This window comes from Typopeltis vanoorti, chromosome 15 (genome assembly GCF_054136105.1).
Source record: "Typopeltis vanoorti isolate ZY-2024b chromosome 15, IOZ_Tvanoo_1.0, whole genome shotgun sequence".
Lineage (NCBI taxonomy): Eukaryota > Metazoa > Arthropoda > Arachnida > Uropygi > Thelyphonidae > Typopeltis > Typopeltis vanoorti.
The window spans coordinates 88,932,295-88,955,500 of record NC_143563.1 but is presented as its reverse complement, the minus strand read 5'-3'; the positions used below and the strand labels follow the sequence as shown (position 1 = coordinate 88,955,500).

Genomic DNA, 23,206 nt, shown 5'->3' with positions numbered 1-23,206 from the left:
ATTCACAATGAGAAAAATGTTACGTACTTATTTATTATTATTTTTTTTTTAAAAATCCTACCTGCATGTAAACCTATAGATGTACAAGCAGTAAGGCCGAGCTAAAGTTAGAAATCCGGAAATCCTGTTCTAGAGACCGAAGATGATTACTAGCTCTTACACGGAAAACACCAAACATTTTCAAACCACTTTACAATACTCGTAGACTAGGTACTGTATTATGATTATTAATTCGGGGAAATTGCTTAAAATCGCAATACGCAGAATTCATATTTCATCTCGACAAAGTTACATAATTTTAAATTAACTCCTAAGCACCATTTTCTAACTTTTCGTTTACTGAAACTGAAATTTCTCCAACTGTTCTGTCCGTAATTCCAAACTTAACAAATTAAGTAAATCCGGAATATGTTTCACCGAATCATCATCACTGTGTGTCTTTCAGATATGTCTGCATAAAGTGCTACTATAAACAGGAGTGATTTTGATGAATTAAGGTAGGTATATGGAGGTTTTCTAAAATTGATTTCAAATTTGGTTTTAATATCATAATTTAAACCAATGTTTAAATGACACTTTTTTTGTGTTCCGATCATTTTCACTTGTCTATCTATATATTTTCATTTGTTTAATTGTTTCAACGATAATAACATGCCCTGCCTGAGTATACCAGGTGGTATATTACATTATGCATATCGTCAATAAATGTTACGAAACAATCAATAGCATGTTTCAGCATAGCACGAGAGCCAAAACTCTGTTAACGCTTGTATATTTTCAACATGGGACACTCGCGCACGCACGCACACACACACACACACACACACACACACACACAGTGATATGCATATTCCTACCTCGTTAAATAGTACTACGAGAAAAATAAATAAATAAAAGCAAAATCAACTTTGCAAAGCGGTACAACACCTACACACTATCTTTCTTTATCGCTTCTTTCTGTGTGTACCTGCAGGTGACTGACGTTGGTGACTGTGTTTCTATAGTTCATATGTCAGATCAGTTCGAAGGGTAAGTGATAACAGACCCTCTCCCAGGGAATGTCAGGCACGAATAGAAATGTGGTGGTTCGCCAATCTCGAGTATACCGATTGCATACTGAAGATGGTAAATATTGTACAATGTTGTGAAGGTGAATGGACGTAGATTTTTATTCCAGTTATATTTTGTTGAGGAAAGGAGAAGTGGAAGATTTTTTTCCCAACATGAGCAAATTAGCAGGTTATCAAATGTAAGTATTTTTCGTTCCATAATTTATTTGAATGATAAGTCAGATTTACAACCTGTAAATGTACTAACTATCTTAACTATCAAGGAAAAAAAAAACATTACACATGAAAAAAAATTCTATTGATTATTTTAACAAGTTCTTAGAAATTAGATCTCTTATATCTCTGCTAGGCGGAACACACAGGAGTTACATCATTGATTCTTCCTTGACAAACATAATTACGAAAATTAATTAGTTTTACATAGAAAGATTTCACCTTTGATTAATAGATCAAAACAAGTGTCACCATTAAATAATAACAATATTTCTAACTATTTCTATAAAAACTCTACATCAGTTTCTTCAACTGCGGAACAAAGACTGTCTAAAATATTTCAGATTTATAAGATTTTCTGTTCGTATTGTGAAGGTTAAATTGATCAAACTCCAACGGACGTTTCCAATAATATCTAGGACAGACGTCACTGCCACTAGAAATCAGTCCCCGCCTGTCTCATTATGAGCTCTGCAACGAAAAACTAAACTGACCTTTCTCTTCTGATGCCATGTTTTCCGTATTAGTGTTAAATATCGCATAGCATTGTTTTCTAGCACATTTTAGGCGTCTTCGTATAGCGTAAGATGTGAATTAGTGTGGGTTAAGAGATCAAATTCGTAAACGAAAGAGGATAGATGGATGGGAAGGGGCGATAGATTATGATAGCGGAAGAAGATGCAGTGGCAAAAAGAAAGAAAAAAAATATGCGCTTCTATTTTAGGTGACTCCCCGAGAAATGCCCATTGTATTAGTAACGATGGGCGTTCGCGAGGGGAGGGAAGACGTATGTAAAGATTAAATTGATCAAACGCCAAACAGCAGTTTCCAATAACATCTCATGCAGACCATACTGCTTACACTGGTTACAAATATGCTGACTAGGCATTCTCCAGGCCGGTGTAGAATTTCTATGAATTGCTTTCTGTAGATGGTTCGCCTGTTTAGGAATTGAAAAACTTTTCCATCCCGTATGAGACGATTGGTTTCCCCACCTTCAGTCGAAAAGCCATTATAAAGGTTCTATCACATCTTTTCTTACTAGATGTCCTAGATCGTTTCGAACGTCTTTCCAAACCAAGAACATTGTCATGAACTCGGGCTCTCAAAGAGCACATTGTTCTTCGAAATGCGCGAAGAAGGAGCTTTTGTATCTTTAATTATTATAATAAGAACGCCAATCTGTATTGCAAACAAAACGCAACTATCTGTAGCAGTGGTTAATTTACAATTCTATTAAAGGCTGATGAAATGTAACGATTCTGACTAGTGGTAGGTTGTCTTCCTGTTAAGAGGGCACAATACAGTTCGCTTCACAAAGAGTTTCCACATTTACTTCTTCAATCAAACAGCTCGAACGCGATATTTATTCTACAAACAATCATGTGAATATAACTTTAACTGAACAAAAATGCTGGGAAGAATATTTTACTAAACTGTATCTAGTCTGCTATGCAGATAATATGGTAGCGGAGACAGAAGGCTGCTCACAACTAGAAGTATTTTATTTCCAATAGATTTCCCAAAAATATAATATGAAATAAATAAATGTGATTAGCAGGGAACCAATCAAGTAAAAGTTAGAAATAAATAGAGAAATGATAGAACACGTGATAAAATTTAAATACTTTGGAATTCAGACTAACTCAAAAGGAACATCCGAAAATAAAGTTAAAGATCAGCCGCTACTACTTTGGAAAATGGTGGGAAGAGACACAGGAAAAGGGATGGTGAAATCGCAAAAAGTTGAAATAATTTTTAAAAATGGAAACCGAATACCAAAAACAAATACCAACTGAAACAAGGAAACAGCGAAAAGACTTATTGCAAAACGTTGTTGCAACAAGCCTGATTAAACCAGGGGTCGACAAACTACGGCCCGCCGGGCGGATCTGGCCCGTCGCCTGTTATTGTACGGCCCACGAGTTAAGGATTTTCTTTTTCTAATGCATTTCGTGACAAAATCAGGAACCTGCTGTTTTAGTATCCTTAGAGTAGTGTTAATGTGACGCAGCCATGTCTATTTGTGTATTGTCAACGGCGGCTTTCGCTCTGCACGTGTACACGTGCAGACGCGCCACTCTCATCGCCGAGTTGTCACCAATGCCGCTCGCACTCACTGTTATAACTTCTTGAGACAATGTTTTAAGTGACACGCGTTTCTTAGTGCACGTATAAAGCTTTATTATTATTATTATTATTATTATTATTATTATTATTATTATTATTAAATATTGGCATTTGTTTATATTTAAATTTAGTAGCGCGGAAGTTTTTTTGAAAGGAGCTGATCAATTTGATCAAAAGTTTTTTTGCTTTTTTTTAAATTACCATTACACACCCATCATGTTAAAACAGATTAGACTATGAGTTTGCAATCGATTATGATCATTAGGAACACTAACTTTGAACCCGAGTTAAGCGTAATTATGTCTCATAAAAAAAAAAAAAAAGAATTCCATACTTCTCACCAATCCCCCCCCCCCAAAAAAAAAACTCTTTGTACGCACTTCTGTATTTTGTTAATAATAATTGTGGTGTGTGTTTTGTTTTCTATCGTATATAAGTATATGATATCCCCAGAAAGTCCGCGCGGTTAGCCTATGACTATGTGCTTTGCAACTATATACCTGGTGAAGGAGTGTCCTAGGTTCGATTCCCGTTGACGACGTAAAGAGCTTAAGGATCTTTCTCAGCCATAGCCAAGTTAGATGGTCTTGGGTGTGGACAGGCAGGGTTTTTCATCCGACAAGTAGGCAAACCGGCCCCGTGAACACACACGGCTACAGTCATAGGACATAGCACGGCAAGGAAGGCAACGGGAAACCACCTTGCTCATAGTCACTTCCCTAGATGGTGGCGTAAATATAGATGCTCCTAAACATCCGAAAGGCTATAACCACACAACAACATCCTCATAAAAAGTATTCCCACCCCTAACCTAGGCAAAAGAAAAAATGCAATTAACTCTGGCAACTGATCTTTGGTTTTGTTGTTTTTCTAACCTGATTTTCTCAGCGACAATTATTTTACAGATTAGAAGTGAAACAAGTCAAGAAGATAATCTTATTCAAACTTACTAGGATTCGACAATCATTAAATTATTTGGAATATTTTATTAAAATGCAACGGTTTTAAGAAATAATTGGTTGATCAAACGTAATATCTGTAACACTGTTTATTGATATCTTCCTTCTGAGATCATTAAATAGTCACCATCAGTCTTATCTGTTTATAATAGATTCTCCCTCTCTCTCTCTCTCTCTCTCTCTCTCTCTCTCTCTCTCTCTCTCTCTCTCTCTTTCTATCTCTCTCAATTTTCTGTCTGCATTTAAACTAAATTCAATATTTTAGAGCTTCGATTTGACAGCGAGTACCATTGCAATCCTCCACTGCAAACAAAATGAAAGGAATAAAATAGACTGCTAATTGAGTTACGTTCTAAAGAGTTTTGGTAAGTGAACTATTAAGAGATGCGCGACTTACGAAATTCTCCGAGGAGCAGGACAGGTATAGACGCCTTTTAACCAAAGATGGCAAGGATGAAAAGATTTTAATGTATGCTAATTAGATTGTAAAGAACTTTCTGTGCACAAATGAATAAGCATATTGGAACGAGTTAGGTTTGTAGGAGGGCAATTAACGAATGAACAGACCATCGTTATTTTAGAGGTTTGTGGATTTGTCTTGTTTAAATCTGATCAAATACTTCCTGTAACTTCTCTGAGAATGGTTAACATCATCATTACATGCATAGCTGTATGTATGTATGTTCAGAGTAAAGCGAGAGGATCGCATTATCTTATTTTATTACCTGCTTTGACAGAAAACTTTCAGTATAGAATAATGGTATTTTTTTTTGTATTTTAAGTGTGAAAGCGCATATTTTATTTAACCGAAAACAAACGAATCAAATTTTTTCAACTGAGAGATGCAGTTTCTAATTACATGCTCTGATCTATTTTGAAATGATCACATGCTCAGCATTTCATTTTTCTAACATTGTAGTTTCTCTAGAAGAAAACAACACGTTCTTACTTGTCTGCTCTAGAAAACAAGAATGCATTCTTATTTTTTACAACCAATTCTCTTTTCAAATACTCTTTTATTGTTTTAAATTCGTTTCTTTCAAACATGACTGACATCTGAAGTGACTAAAATGTACTAAGTAGCTCAGTCAACATTTGTTCTGTATTTAATTGGTTTTTATATAAATATTCTAATTTAAAAAAAATCCTAAAAATGCTGCTAAATTTGATCTTAAGCAGCATGAGTTTTATTGTTACTTCAGTCGCTTTCACCATACAGAAGAATCCCATCCAGAGTCTTCTTTGGATCTATTGGTGGTTATCAGTTCACTACTTCGCAGTGAGGAATAAATCGGGTTCCACCTGTATATGTGAAATTTCAGGAGATTCTAGTAGAATATGTTTTCAGGAAGAGGCTTTTCCATAAATTATATAATTGCAGTTTGATCATTTTGTTTTTTACCTTATACACAATATAATGAATTCCTGGTCAACTTTTACAAATGACTGATATTCCTCCTTTTGCCATACTGCATAGCATACGTCCATGTTTCACTCATAAAAAAGAAACGTAACTCAAAGAAAATCTCGAATAGGTTACAAAAAATGTAATACTTCCAGGTCTATGACCCGTAGCTTTATTTTAGGACAAGCTGGAAGACTAAAGAAATATGCCCATCTTACGCGTAAAATGATCATGTTATAACCCTACATATAAGTAAATTAATGCAATCTTCTTGTTACATCTGTGTATATGGCAAGTATAATATATACTCTTCAATTTTTCGAAGAAAAAAAGAAGCTGTAGATTGAGGATCAATACTTGCTGCCGTAGCAACAGTCAGAAGGCGAATTTTATATTCGACAATCGTAATTTCTATAATCCTCTTTAATTTTCAGTTCTACAAACAGAAGGATAACAAAAGTTTAAAAAAAGAGGAAACCAGGAACTTAAGACAGCACAAAAAAAAGGGGGGAGGAAGGAGAGGATGGATCAACAACCATATCAAAAATGCGCTTGGCAAGGAAATTCAATCGATGACACAGCATATCATCGACTGCATTAAATTAATGTGTTAGCTAAAGAGGGGGTGGGTGAGTCAAAAGCAGGAGTATGGTAAGGACGTAGTGGCCAAAAGAAAGTCCGCGTGCGGAATAATCTGACATGCAATGGAGTCGTATCAAGCTATCCAAAATATCAACATATTTTTCTACTTTTTTTTTTCATATAAGGCGCTTTTTTCCACATGTTTTTTCACATTCAAATATTATTATGTGTTTTACAGGAAAAAAGTCAACAAATTGTGACCACTAATTATGTGTTTCCCCAAGAAAAAAAAAAAAAAAATGCATGTCAGATTTGAATTTTCACGTCGAGGTCGTAGCTTCAAGAACAATACGTTAATAAACAATATTACAAAAAATATAATAAAACCTTTCATTTCTTAGAGTATTTCTTGCTATATTGCTCCAGATTGAACAGTGTATATTATTAAGCCTTACTAAAAAGGAGGGCAAAGTCTGACTGTCACCTCCTCGTGGTGCCCTCTGGATGATCTAACGACAGCAGCAGCAGCATTTCTTTTTTTTTCCCTCGTCATGGAGACAAATTTCAGTGATTATACTTATGCTACCGCGTACGAGGCAGCCGACGCGACTCTTGATTTGGAAATGATGTCAGAGTTGAGAAATGAGCAAATCATTCCACCCATTACAAAAAAATATTAGTATCATCCAATGTAATTTAAATGGTATCGTTACTCCAGCAAGCAAAGAAAAACTAAACGAACTATTACTACTAGCTGACAAACATGATGCTGATATTATCTTCATCCAGGAAACCAAACTTCGAGAAACCAGCAGACTAAACATTAAAATCTATAATATCATACGACAAAATAGGCATACTGAATAAAATGGAGTAGGGCTTCTAACACTAATCCGAAACTTATCATATAAAGTTGTTGAGGTAGACATAGTAGCAGAAGGAATTGAAATACAAGGAATCCAAATACTGGAACCAAGTAAAAAGTCATTAAACATGTTCAATTATCATCCTCCTGACAAATCTGAACCAAATCTTTCCAGCCTATCCCATCTCATTAAAGAAAACTCCATTATCATAGGAGACATGAATAGCAACGCCTGTTATGGGGTTCTGAGGAAATACACCCAAGAGGAGAAAACCTGAGTAATTTCTTAGATGAAACAGGACTAATAACTCTCAACAGTGGAGAACACACCTGTCTCATTCTTATGGTACAAAAGATGCTCTAGATATTACTGCGGTATCTCCAGGTCTTCATAACAAAGCTATTTGGTCGGTTTTGGAACCAGTAGGAAGCGACCACACCCCAGTATTAATCAATCTGAACCCAAAAATGATTAGACCCACCAAAAAAAAAAAGAAAATAAGAAAATATCATTGGAACTTCCACAAGGCAAATTGGGAGAAATACAAGGATAAAGTAAGTAAAATGCTGAAAGATCACACATAACATAATGACTTAGACAAAGACTACATAACTTGGAAGAATACTATCCTAAATGCAGCAAAGAAAGTATCCCAAAGGGCTACAGGAGAAAAGTTATTTCAAACTACACAAATGTTCGCCAGGAACTTGTCAGTAAAATAACTAAACGAAATGAATTATTTAACATCTTAAAAATTGGAAGCTCTCCAGAAACCAGGATCGAGTACAACACGATAAATGCTGAAATTAAACAAAAATATAATAGATTACGAAGAAGTAGGTGTGCAAGAATTTTGCCACAGCTTAAGTCCAAACACTTCAGATACCAAACTTTGGAAACTGACTGCTAATTTACAAAGAGACCTACCAAAGACAAGTGAGACTAACACGCTAAAAAATCCAGATGAAAATATCAAAACAGGAGACAGGGAGATCACAAATATATTGGCCTTTCATTTTCAAAATATAAGCAAACTAGAGATGAATACTAGGAAAGACCATCAAATATCATAACAGGATCTACAGGAGAAAAACGCTGCAAATTCCCCAAAATATAAAAACAAATTATTCTGGGATCCATTTACAATCTCTGAATTGAGAGATGCCTTGGAGAGACTACATATAAATAAATCATGTGGACTAGATAACATACAAGGAATTATGATCAAACATCTTCCTTCCCTAGCCCTAGATTGGCTACTTCGCCTATACAACAATAGCTTAAAACAAGGAAAAGCTCCAAAAGACTGGAAGATAGTCACACTCATACCAATCTTAAAGCCTAACAAACCTCAAGACCAACCAGGAAGTTATAGAGTCTATAACTTCCTGGTTATATGATGGAAAATATAATTTCTTCCATCAATTTCACTGACTTCAATTCCAGGAAAATTAATGGAAAAAATGATACTCCAACGTTTGAATTACTATCTAAACAAAAATAGTATACTACCACATTTTCAGGCTGCCTTTAGAAGAAATCACTCAACAATTGATCATCTTTTCTACTTAACCCAGACAATTCAAGATAACTTCCAGACCAAACCTACCAAATCCACCATTGCAGCTTTTAGAGATTTTAGCAATGCCTTTGACAAGGTGTGGAGGCAGAAACTCTTTTCCAAACTTTGTCATATTGGAATAGACGGGAAAGTTCTAAACTGGATTTATGACTTTCTAAGAAATAGAACAATTCGAGTTAGAATAAATAATACCTTTCCCAAGAAAGTGAAAATAAGACAGGGACTCCCTCAAGGCAGCATTTTGAGCACGCTCCTTTTTTCCATCTACTTAAATGACGTAGATAAAAATATAAATAAAGAAACAAAAATAGCTATGCTTGCTGATAATTTGGTCCTATTCTAGGCTCACAACAACCTAGAAACAGCAGAAGGTCACTTAAACAAAGCCATTGAAAGATTATCTACATACTGTGAAAACCAAAAAAAGCAAAATTAACTCTACTAAATCAGAAATCTGTGTTTTTACCATTAATAACCACCTCAGAAAATGGAGACCAAAGATTAAGCTAAGCATTCAACTAATTACCTTTAATGAAAATACCTTGGAGTTCCTCTGGATTCATCACGAAGCTTCAATAAACATATCAACAATGTTGCAGTCAGAGCAAAAAGAAGAACTAAATATCATGAAAGGTATCTCAGGTAAAGAATGGGGATCCGATGCTAAAACTTTAAAAGTCACATACACCTCTATTATCCGAACCATAATGGAATATACTTCGCTTATCTGGATGCAAACATCATAAATCAGTTTAGACAAGCTTATAAAAAATCAGAAAAATGCAGCTAGAATCATATGTGGACTAAAGAATACAACTTCTGGAAAAATAGCAGAATTCGAATCCAACCTTGTTCCTTTAAAAATTAGGTGGCAAGAAAATCTTACTATATTTCTAGGAAAAAGAGCCAACCTGGCACATCATAAAACAAGTGAACTTTTTTTAAAAATTGGCAACCAACAAATAGAATAAAGATAAAATCAACAATGCATGAAATCATGGAAAATAAAATTCCCCTGGATTGTCCAAAAAATAATTAACTACCCAGCATTTCCTCCAAATCAAGACAGGAAAAATATAGTTATCAACTTTGGAACAGGTAACACGAGAAGAAAAGCTAAGAAAACCCTGAAACCTTGAGATCATTAGCTCTTTCGAAAACAATGAAATATGGATCTGACCCAATAAAGATCTACACAGATGGCTCCAAAAATCTTGGCAATTCTGAGAGTGGCATACTCATCTATGGCTCTCAAAATGTAGAACTAAAAACAACTAACAGTATTGGATGCAACTCATACCATGCAGAATTAATAGCCATTAACACAGCACTGCAACATTTGGATAAACAAAACCCAAAGGAGTTTATATTTTTCACAGATTCCTTAGCAGCCCTTCAAGCTATTAAGAACTGCTACACTAGCCATCAAGAAAGAAACATAGCAAAAAACATAAACAAACTACATAAGGATTCCGAAATAATTTTCCAATGGATTCCATCCCATGTGGGATTAAAAGGAAATGAAACTGCAGATGAAGTAGCAAAAATGGTTGCAACATCAAGTGATACCACAGATTTCGATCTTTTTAAAACCACCCAAAAAGAAAACATAAAAAGAACGATTATCCAGGACATGACTCACTACTGATATTCAGCAAAAAACCAGGAGCTAGCATCAACTCCATGTTTAATCGTTGTGCCACTACCATGATCTCTCGCCTCAAGACCGGCCACACAAGACCAATCAAGTTTAACAATGGCATAAAAGTCTTTCCCATCTGCAAAATCTGTAACATCGAGGAATCATCGCCAATGCATTTACAAAATTGTATGAATATTTCCAAATGTGAACTTTATAACTCAGAAAATGTGCTGTATAAAATACATGAATTTGACCTCTATGATCTGGTGTAATAATACCATGGGATAATAAAAAAAAGCCTTATTAAGCCACTAACTTGAATTCTGCCATGAAAAATTGCAGATTTCAAATCAGTTTGCTCCACCCTATTCATACTCATGGATCTATTTTTTATGGGAATCCCACACATGAGATGTGATAAACCTATTATGCATTAGTACTTTGGAGTTAGAGATAGGTTGAAGAGAATGAATAAAAGTGTTAACATTGGGTTGAAGACCTGTACATTGTACTCTTTAAGAAATGCGTAAGAGGAAAGACTATTCTAAAAGACAAAAGTCAAAAAGAACTCACAATGAACGAGAAAAGCTTTCTGAAAATTTAGAGTTGATTTGTTAAGGGATATTGAATAGTTGTTGCGTGTCACCCACCAGATTTAGGGGAGAGCGGAAGTATTGATGCCAGTTCTGAGGAACACCGACCATGGAAATACCTGTTTGTGTGAAAAACGGTTGTGTAAGATGATGAGATACGGGTTAGAGGCATTGCCCCATACGTAAAAAATTATTCGGTTTCTATGTTGCAAAATAGATATGCCAGTGGAATAACATATAATTAAAAAAAAACGAGGATAGGAAAAGCAGCTTTAGTATGGAAGATTGGAGACGAAAGTGAATATCATTGAGGTCGGAAACTAAGATATACATATTTGTGAAGTTAACCTGGAGGACTTTGAGAGGTTCACCTTTATCCGCATATAATTTATTTCTCTTGACTCGACTTTCATGTTTTTTTTTTTGAGTTGAAATTGGGAGAGACAATAGAATGTACATTAATAAGATTCTTTGCCAAACCATGTACATGGAGAATTTCACTCATTTTCTCTTTAAATCGTTCCCTCAGCAGTGCTCCCCTCCCACACACACACACAAATACCATTAAGCACACCTTGCAGAATAGTAGCATCAGTATTCATATTCTTTATTAGTGACATCGAAGCCTCCCACAGAGTTGCCATTAGGTTTATTCCGAACAATAACAAGTGGCAAGTTTGCAGAATAACCGCCATAAAGCTGTATCCCCCTCCAAAAGAGGAAATGTTGGATCTCTTCATGATGAATTCTGTCAAATTCGGTATAAGAATTCCGACACAGTGAACGATAACAAAAGTCATGCTGTACCATATGGTCGAATATGTGTCATGGTGGCGATTGCATTACTTTTAGATGTATTACTTTTAGATTACGCTTGTATTAGCACGAAATTCCTTCCGTGATAGTGTATTATGTGTATAAAAACGCGGAAGAAAAAAGATAACTACTATTTGCGCGTGGGTGGCTGTTTGGTGCACGGTTTCTGGTATAGCAAGGGGGTAACGTCTATGTAGACTCAGAAGATTTTGTCAGTTGTAATATGCTTATAATATTACACTTGTAATATGCTGAAATGATGCAATGAATTTTTCCCCATCTGGGATGCCTTGGTGCACTTGTTAGAAAACTAAGTTCTTGGATAGTGGGCAGGATCGAATGACGAGGGGAAAAAAACTTTCATTCCAGTAAGAATAATTTCTAATTTTTGTAACTCGATCAGAGGGAATATTTAGATCTGGAACATGGAAGGGAAGAGTACAAGTCCCAGTGGTCTTCTCACTTGGAACCGTTATAATGTCAAAGGTCACGAGATTGAGAGTGGCTATTCTTGTGAAAGGAAACTTACATAAGGTTGACTTAAACTGGAGATGATCTCTGTAGGATATGTGGAAGAAGAGTAAGTTAAGGAAAGATCAATAATGCCTGGTAAAGCATAGAGGATTTTTGTAGTTCACAGATCCTCATAACAGCATTTCATTCTAAGCCGAAAGAGCTTCTTCTGAGATGTTTGTAGTATGAAATGCTGTTATGAAGATCTGTGAACTGCAAAAATCCTCTATCCTTTACCAGGAAGCTAACTGGGAAGAGGAAGTTCACCGGAACTATGGAGTTATTAAAATCATCAAGGAAGAGGACTACACTATTTGGGTAAATGGACTGCAAAAACCAAGCTTCAGAGATAAGAATTCAAAGACGTCAGGTAATTTTCAGAATTCGGAAAGCGTTAGAGATGACAAATGTCACAGCTAAAGCAAGGAAATCTTCAGACAGAAGACAGTCAAAAAAGTAAAATCGAAATCACCGATGAGCTACTCATTGTTAGCCTATTTCATTCTTCTTGATAATGTAATTTAGTATTATGGAAACATGGAAAAATAACTGTCATATGCGTCTGAAGCCAAAATACAAAGCACATTATTTTTATTTTATTTTTATTCCGATGGGAGAGAGAGAGAAGAAATATGAACAGACAATAAATAAAGTGATATAGGAAATGATTCGCAATTTCCGAAATTGTAATTTTATTGTGATAACAGAACAGTTGGTGAGGTTCGTATTGATCGTGGTATCATTGTTGATGTATTAATCTTGCTTGGAACTGACCACAGCAATGATTAAATTGAAATCAACGAGTAAACAAGAAAATAAATGAGTTATAACAACAGCAGTAACGCAGGACGATTTCGAAGCTCTCAATGGTATGACGCTGGTTGATCGGATGAAAATTCAGACATTACTTTGTTTTTATTGAGAATGGATGGAACTGCAACAAGTTCAAGGAACACACGCACAGAAGTGATTTTTTTTTTTTTAATCTCACCAAAATTAACAGAATTGAACAAACAGTAATAAGATATGCTTTGGTACTATTACGCAAGTGCGTAATACAATCTTAGCTGTCATTTTAAAATTATTCACTTTAATTTTATTTTAATATATAATGTAGAGGTTCGGTGTAGTGGTTGAGACAGTTGTAGGTGTCCTCCCGCGATGAGTTTTCGGACTCCTTGGAGGTGTCAAGAATAATAATAATAATTTCATTTTACTTTTAAATTTTATAAATGTCCTAAATAAAAATAACATATAAATAATATATAATAACATATAAATGTTATTTATGTATTTTAAAATATATATTATATTTCCATGTCGCGTGCTCTCATGTATGTCAAAGTCACACCTCCCCTTGAGTGAATCTAAACCCAGAATCTCCGAGACTTGTACAATGCCAGATCACATTCCTACAGCTAATCAAAATACCCCTACATTAAGCAAGGTGAACAAAAATACTCGCTTCAAGTGAAAGCGTGTATTTACAGATACATGTACTACTGCTTGGAAACTAGTATAGAATATCAAATGAATTTCTAAAATAGGCGTTTTCGCTTGCGTAAGTAACACTTGTACTCTTTGTCGAAATAACAAGACATCATTTGCTGACATAGTTCAGTGATGATATAAGGAATACAGGTTTCGCGACCTGCAATTCAGCTAACGACAGAAGCATAAAATATGCAAATAATTACGTGGCAAACTCTCTTTATGTTGTTAAAATGCTGAAACATTAAAATGTTAAAATGTGCTATTCTGAGAAGTCGCAGACAATTAATTAATATTTATTAATATTACACATTCATCCAAAACAATATAAATTAAATTAGTAAAGACGAAAAATGAATAATAATTACTCTTCTTAAAAGAATAATCGAGTATTAAAATAAATCGAAATAATAAATAAAATAAAAATATTTATTTCACGTAGATCTTAGATAAGTTGATCAGCCGTTTGCTGAAACCTTAATTTAGAACCTTTGACAAGAATCAACTAGCAGAACTACTTGATGATCGTTCCCAGATATAAATTAACAGACAAAGAGAAATGGGCAACGAATTAAGCAGAATAGACTAGAGCACTTTAGTTGAACGTGGGCGATGAGCTGTGCAACGCTTGATGAGAACCAGGCTTTTAATATTTATGCATAAGCAGTGATATCACAGTGAACATGCTGTTGTTCACTGATTACTGTTGGATAACACTCTGGATAACATCCCGTATTATCACATGTATGGCAAATATCTGTCCCGCCGTCAGCATATTTTGCTATCACTCAAACATCAAATTACAGTTTATATATTTTGTTAATAATTTCATTACACAAACGAAAGATATTTTGAACATTTCCATTTCACAAAAACCGAAATCAAGTCGATTATTTCCGATAATGAGGTTTTGGTAATCTGGAAACTTATCTCTAAACACTAGGCATTTTTTTTGCAAGACATATCCGACCTCCAGCAAAGTAGAGTAGGGATTCATATCTGCCATGTAAACATTTTAAAAACGTCAATCCATAGTGCGATTCAAACGCTTAGCCTAGTAAGGGGACAGAAGAATCGCTACAACTCGATAACCGGGATATTTTTATATAAACTAGAATATATTTGTATACGTATACAGTCAAGAATATGGTACTTTGTTACATAACACATTAATAGGTATATTAGTTGCAGATTTCATATGATGGTGTTTAATCACAGTAAAATATAAAATTTCAGTCATAAGTAATAGTTAACACGAACGCTTGAGTGGAGTTCAATAAACTTTGAAAATAAATAACCCGTAAATTTTCGCTAATTTATTGTGAGCTTCGATTTCTAAGTTATGCACACAGTAAATCCCTCATTAATACTTTGCTAATTTCATCTCTGAGCAAAGAAAAATCACGAACTAGGTCAGAAATCACTTCAACGAAATCCTCAGAAGCATCCCGGAACCTCAATTACCTGCTAAGGTAAATGAATGAAATTCCAGGGATTATAAAGGTTTTTTTTTTTTGGCTCAGGAACACTTGCTGCAACTGATCGAATAGTTATCTTAGAGGATGCTTCTACCAAGCATTTTCCCGTCTCGATCGCTTAATTATACTAATCTAATACAATATTTATATTAACCAATAAAACACGTACGTAAGTTTTATAATCGAAAAATTTAACTGATTAAGACACGGAGGGTAACTCAAAGATTACTTTCGAATATATCTCGATAATAGCACGGAGCCTAATGAGAAATAAAGAGCAAATTAACTTTCCCCAGCGAGTGTTCAAAAATACATGAAAAAAATAGAACTTTTCTCCTAAATTACAATAATAATAGTGATAACGGGTAGAGAGTGAACATTTCTACTTTTCATGTGTTTTGTTTATATATCAACTATCAGCAGTAGCAACTATGGTAAATTTAGTTCCCTTGGCACGAACTAAACAAACATAGCATGCGAAATATTTGACTGTCGTGACAATTCTTAACGAAGGAAAACCATAGTTCATTTTAACAAAACTTATTTCCTTTAACGTTTCTATCACATGCAGAAAATCTGTGCCCATGAATGCGTCTTCCTGTGTCCAATGAAATAGACATGCATACGAAAATGTGCACATGTATTATGAAAAATGTTCTACAGTAAAATTATACGTTATTTGAGTAATCAGTATAAGAAGAAAATCCATTATAAATAAAAAATCGACATAATTTTTTTTCTCTACTGCCTCTTCATTTCCTGCATCCTTGCCGTAGTATGCGTAAAGATGAAGAAATCTGTAGCGCAGCGTTAATAACCACATATTCCATTCTCGTCACGTTGGTGACAATTCCAATTTTCGAGTTTCTCAACTGAGATTAGGCAATTCTAAAAGACAGAAGGTCTTTTCATCTGGAGCTGTAAAGACCTTTGTAGAAAAATGCTTATCAAACAATATTCTTTTATCCGTTATTTGTAGTTCTGAAGTCGTTTTTTACAATTTTCTTTTTCTACAGTCTGAGCAAGCAGTTATTAACAGAAGACAAACCTACACTCATATCGCATTAGAAAAATCAATATTCCTTATTAAGTTTGCATAAGAAACATAAAATATCTGCAAACTGCAATTACTCCGTTTTGAAAGGTTATTCCATTTAGCAATATATTACAGACGCTTTTCATTACTCAAAATTTATAGAACGTCTTCTCATAATGTGAAAAAAAAAGAAGCTTTTATGTTGTGGTAATTTCGAAGGAGAAATCTACTTATATTATTTTTCTCTCCTTAATATTTCAAAATAAAGTCATTATCGGCATATCAAAAGGGTGCCTACTTGAAAGTATTCAAAGCCAATCTCCTTTATGACATTATGAAAAGCGGTCTCCCGTGTAGTTTTCGGAACACTTACTTTTTTTACTGAAAAATTAAAATGGATTTACAACATTAGATTATCAGAAGTCATAGTTGATTCTATATCAGCAAAAGCAAGCTGCTGAATGCAGAGGAGAAGGGAGTAAAAATATGGAAGAAGGAGCTTCAGAACTATGTTTACCTTTGGGTTTATCAAATTTGTTGCACATAATTTCACTAAATAAACTACGTTTATGTATAATCTTAGGGATTTTACATTCCAAAAATGTAAGATTATTGCAATAGTTAATAAAATATTAAATAAATATAATCACAGAATTTAATAAATGCAAGGCCACAGGATTCTGTTCTTGGACCACTGCTGTTTAATTTGTTCATTAACGATATAGGGAAGGATCTAAGAGGAACGGTTCATTTGTTCGCGGATGATGCAAAGTTGGGTAGGGCAATAGTGAATGCAGAAGATGTCAAAATCTTGCAGGATGATTTGTATAAATTGGAGTTCTCGGCTAAGGAGAATGAATGTCAATTTACTGCGACAAAATGTAAGGTTATGCATTTTGGGGTGAAAAGATTAGCAGAAGTATACCACATTGGTGGAACTGTACTCCAGGAGATTGACGAGGCCAGGCATTTGGGAGTGTTGGTGGATAGGGAGATGAAGTTTAGGGGACACATTGCAAAAGTGGCTAAATAAGCTTATTTGGTTATTGAAAAATACTTTGACGAGCAGAGATAAGCAAGTTATTGTTCCTTTGTATACCGAGCCTTGATAAGACCTCATCTCGAATACTGTGCTCAGATTTGGTCACATAGGTTTCTTCTTGATGGGGAGGAGGTTGAGAAGATCCAGAGGCGAGTGACCAAGATGATAGCAGGTCTATAGAATGAACCTTATGAGAACAGGTTGAAGATTTGTGGGTTGCAGAAAAAAAAGAGGAGATATGATTGAGACATTCAAATTGCTGAAGGGTTTCTATAGGATTAATTCAGAGGATATTTTTGAGATCAGGACTGGTGGTGGGAGAACTAGGGGACATCTATGGAAGCTGGGCAAGAGTGTGGTTAGCAAGGGTGTTAGAGCTGGGTTCTTTACTTTTAGAGTGGTAAATGAGTGGAATAAACTGCCAGAGTCTGTTGTGGGTGCTATGATAGTGAATGAGTTCAAGTCAAGGTATGATAGATACTGTGAGAATGTCGAATAGTTGTGTGGACATGATGTTTAGGGCCTCCGTCGATGAGTCTAAGGATTCCTTGGAGTCGCCCATAGTAATAATAATAATAATATACATAAACATCCCCTCCCGTTCTATATTCCCTTAAATATTTGGGCTCATTGGCCTGTTCGGCTTCCTATAAACTTCATTTTGGTAACGCTAAAGCAGGTAATCCCATATCCTATATCAGTCAATCAAGGTTCTCCGATCTTTTCATCCGTTTTGTGAGAGAAAAATCAGTGTTTCTAAGTAGAATAAGAAAAATGTATAAAGGTGACATTTTGGATGAACCTTTTGTATCGCACTGGATGACCCTCCTTAAATTGAAGCAATTTTAATGTCCCGAGATGAATTTTGAAGGGTTTTTCCAATCAAAAACGTCGCGAGCGAATGATATTCTGACTTGTTAAGGTAAATACAGCATAAATAATATAAATGATTCCTAGTTTTCTTTGTTTAGTTTTTAATAAAGATCATCCTCAAGAGGTTACATTTTTTGAGGATTTTGGACTCCTCCCAACATCTCAAATGTCACCGACCTCGGCTCCTCTTCTTTGCTTTACGAGTTAAAGACAAAAATTTAAAACCATAAGTTCGAGTTCAAAATATCTAGATATAATAATAATAATAATAATAATAATAATAATAATAATAATAATAATAATAATAATAATAATAATAATAATAATAATAAAATCCAAAGTGCGTGCTGTATTGTGATATAAGATAAATAAATTAGTCAGTTTTGCATTATATTTTATTTTATTCAAATATATTAAAGTGTTGTGTAAGCTGAAAAATGAAATTTGTTTCAAAAATACTCTTTGCTTTCACTTAAAATTCTAGATATTCTCCTTCAGCACACGGGCTCCAGAACTTCCTTCCTCTACAAGAATCCCACACATTTAAATGTGCTGGTTTGGTTGCAATTACTGCCGAAACAGTAATTGCTTCGGCAGTATTTGTTTCTAATAATTATATATTCGTTTAGAAACAAATATTCGTCAATATTTGTTTCTAATAATTATATATGAGATTGCTCGGTTTTCCGATTTTTCATGACCAAAAAAAAAAAAAAAAGAGTCTTTGGGCGGGGGAAAACTCTGCACATTCGTATGAGACTAACATTTAATGATGACTTACTTTATATCTCATTCATTTTCATGAGAATCACATAAAGTAATGCAATATAAATTGCTTAAATTAAATTAATCTTCTGCCTTCAGTTTTTACTACCTAATCAATAATTAGTCAGAATAAGAAAAACTAATGAAATAAAAGAAAATAATCGAGAAATAAATTTCATATTTATAGTAATCACATCGACACACAAATCTATGGCAGCAATGAAGGACGAGAGAAAAAACAAAAAGGAATTTTGTATATAGAGTTTCCATGAATCAACTATTATCCACTCCGCCTTTTTTATTGTGAAACATTCCTCTGACAAGAAGCACCTGCAAGTGTTGCTTGTCTCATATTCTGACCACCTACAGAGTAGGTGGTTCAGAATCTGTGACAAACAACATTCGCGTAAATACGTCTCCTTACGATGTATATGACGAATGTGGATGCTATTTTTCTTTAATTGATTCTTGGAGTATGTTGTATCCATAAACCCACTTTGCCAACAAAAGGAATATGTAACAAACATGAAATTCAAAGACTTGAATTTATTTAAAAAATATCATCCCATACTCATGAAATGGAAATGTACAGATTGTTTGTTTGTGTGTTTATCGTAGAATCACACATTATTCTGTATAAAAGTTCTCTAATTCAAGTATCCTGCAACAGTTTCAGAATCTGTCGACAGAAACATTTTGAAACGTTTTTTCCGTATACCGCAAAATAAATCGCTGATCTGCGGAAAAGTAATTTGGTTATCATAAACCTAAACGTCTGATGTCTTCTCTACCGTTTCAATGCCTTTTTTAGCTCCATGAATGCTGTTACCGGACAGATGAGAATACATCTGTCTAGGGAGCGATCAATACGGTTGAGGTCACGAACGACCCACACAGACACATGCACTTATCGCATTGCACTAGATAACCACTGACCAATAGACATGCAGCCTGCCGTAGTAATCTTATAAGATGATGTTCGAGGTGAAATAAGACTTCGACATTCTGGAGAACTCTTAATGGCATTTGCTAATACATTACGTTCAAAATTATTTCCCCGATTAGTTTACTTTTCATTATTTAGTAGCTCTCCTTATGGATGCAGTTATTTCCTATGTGTAATGAGTGCTAAATCATAACTTTCTTTATAAAGTAAAAAAGTAAATCTCCTTTCTTGACACTCAAGCGGAGTACGTGATATACGTGCCAGTACGATTTATGTGTACAGATAGAAATTAAAAATATTACCATTTCAATTTACAAGCTACTCTAAAGAAATATTTATCACTGTTTCATAAACAGTTATCAAGCCATGAGATGATGGTTTGACTAAACAGGACACATTATTGTAATTCACATAAACGAATAACAGCGGTGTGATCTCTAGCTGTATTACCAAATCAGGAATTTCACTTGATAACAGAAATTTATCTTATGATTTGATTTTTTGTTCCTGTTTTGTTCGCCATTTTATGTGGCGTAGCGAAAGAGCACATAGCATGAGAACTGGAGGAGATCCTAAGAGCGAGAGAGAAAGAGAGAGAGAGAGAGAGAAAATACATAAAAAATGGGAAACCGCGTAAAAACAAGTAATGCACAAATATTTCATTACATTGCTAACATGTGTGTTCTTATTTTCACATTCCACGAAAGAAAACAAATGCAGAATACATATAAAGGAACAACAGAGAAATTCCTTGTCATTTTAAAAGAGAGGTACTATTTCTTTAAATTTACTTTTTTCCCTTAACTTATGTAAACTTTGTTGATGGAGACATTATACTACTACGCTGTATAATGTTGAATATAATGCTGAATATAAAGTATATGAGTAGGACATACCCAATAATGCCATATCAAGAGGTGATTTTAGCATATCGATTTTCTGTGTATTGTGTGTGTGTGTGGAGGTGGGGGGGATGAATATGTTATATTAATGGTTAGGCAATAGTAAGGAAGTCAACTTGAAATATGACTAATTCAGAAACACTCCGTATTATTAACTGCAGAGTTTACATATTTACTGCATGAAAGCAAACTGCAACCGCCGTGGTTGCCAAGTTGTTAGCGTATCTGCTCTCCTCAACAAGAAGCCGAAGCTGCAGGCTCGACTTCCGCTATGGGATGGATGTTTGTGATTGTCTTACTAACTCTGCTTGGAAAAGGAAATCGCGACTCTATTACTTCTTCTACCAGAAGGCTTAAATCCAAAAACCCTATGAGTTACGGAAGTAAGCATAGCGTCCAGAATAACTAACTAAGACTGTTTCCTGAAAATGGAACCAATTACTGAAAAGTTATGCTTGCTTTTTTTTTTTCAAATAATGCGATGGGATATGTACGACAATGAGGCCATTTTATAAAGACTACGAATTTCTATGGACAGTTCGTGTGTTTTTCAGGAGGAAAAAATCAAGTTTCTGGAAGAAGAAACTGAGATCCCCATATGAGGAGGCTAACTTATCTTTATTTTTAAAGAACTTATAAAGGTTCCTAGCATTCTCTACAGGATTCAACCGAGATCTTTTTCGGTTGAATCCTGTAGAGGGCTGGTCAGGTCTTCCGACACTGATATATATAATAGAATCACTTTAAATAAAAAAAAGCATATGATCGTTTATTTTTTCATGTAAACTTAAAATGAAGATAGGGACTAGGTCCCTGATATATGTTTTTAATATAAATCCTGCACATACAATACGTTGAAGAACCTATATAAGTATGTAAACAAAATGTTTCAGCCAATAGTGAATGACAGCGGAGGAAACTCTATTTTTCTTTAACAGCTACGAACCATTAGAAAAACTTAACGAGGAAGGTTATTCCAGACAATGCAAGTATGAGGAACAAAAGAGGAACAGGTCAGAAGTTCAAATATATGTAGATGTTTACGCCAGTTGCTACTTATGTTTATAGATTTAGAAAAGTGAGAGAAGGATGAATACTAGTTGTTGAAAGAGCTCATGGAAAAACTTACAGAAAACGTATATTTTGGGCAATCTTGGTCTGTACAAAAGTTATCAAGTTTTATGGGAGAGAGGAAAAGGACGTTCAGGTCTTTCGTATGTTTGTGTGCCATAAAAGTCAGCCCATAATGGGAAATCTGATTATGTCTGAAGATCTGTATATTATTAAAGATTTGTTACATCTTTTTATGCATAATCTTAAATCTTTGGTTGAAAGACACAAGCTAATTACAAGTCGCATATATTGTGACCAGATCTTGAGGCCTGAAGATAAAAAAAAATACGATTTCTAAGATTGCTATTTTTAGTTGATTAACGCTATTAAATTTTCTTTTAATAACCAAACAAACAAAAGCATTTAATGTTAAATATTTTGTCTGATAAAATAACCGGCATCTAAAATGTGATATCTTCATTCACATTCGTTAATTACCAAATTAAATAAATAAATATTTTAGTTTAAAAACTGATATTTATGAAAGTTTCTTGTAAAATCTCAAGTATTTCTTATTGAACACTTCTGTACGTTCTAGTAAAACAGATTTTACTCTGTATATTTAATTTAATTAAAATTTTTAATTTTTTTGTTTACTTTTGGCTAATCAATACCTTATGTATGCCCCCTACTGTAGCACTAGTTTTAACATTTGGGTTTGCATTATTTAAAAAATCGTTCTGTACTGAAATCAGTGGAATTAAACTCAACCATTATAGCGACATTGCTGATATCACATAACTTTAATAAGTTTGCATAATCTAGAGAGACTTCTTTTAAGTGAAGTTATAACACTAAGGCAATCTAATTTTGGAAGATGAACTGAATTTGAAAATATGATTAAAAAATGACGCCTCAAGCAGCTCCTTGATCTATTAAGGTGGCTGGTTGAGTCAATTCTGACTATCATTATACATTATCACAGCGTATCTGCAAATGCTCGATATATTTTCCATCAATTTATCCAACACTTGATATTAGTTAAAAAGTAACTGAATTAATCACGACAAGACGTCTAAAATTCTATTTATTCTTTGTTTCATTTATATTTAGAATTATTCCTTAAGTAGGTAATTGCGTATTACAGTATATCTTAATAAACATGGGACATATTTGTTTTAATGTTTTTGCAACTGTAAACGTCTACAGCATGGATCCTCAAAATAGCAGTTTTTCCCCCTCTCATTGT

At 34.3% G+C, this 23,206-nt stretch overlaps 1 protein-coding gene across 1 annotated transcript in view; it reads left to right on the top strand.

Moving 5' to 3' along the window:
• Positions 1-1,037: 1,037 nt before the first annotated feature.
• Positions 1,038-23,206, top strand: part of LOC150098961 (uncharacterized) — a 93,117-nt gene continuing 70,948 nt past the window's right edge. The window contains exon 1 of the mRNA XM_090405355.1: positions 1,038-1,249. Within this exon, the coding sequence (XP_090261481.1) occupies positions 1,155-1,249 (95 nt within the window). The 5' untranslated portion in view covers positions 1,038-1,154. The remainder of the gene's footprint in view (positions 1,250-23,206) is intronic.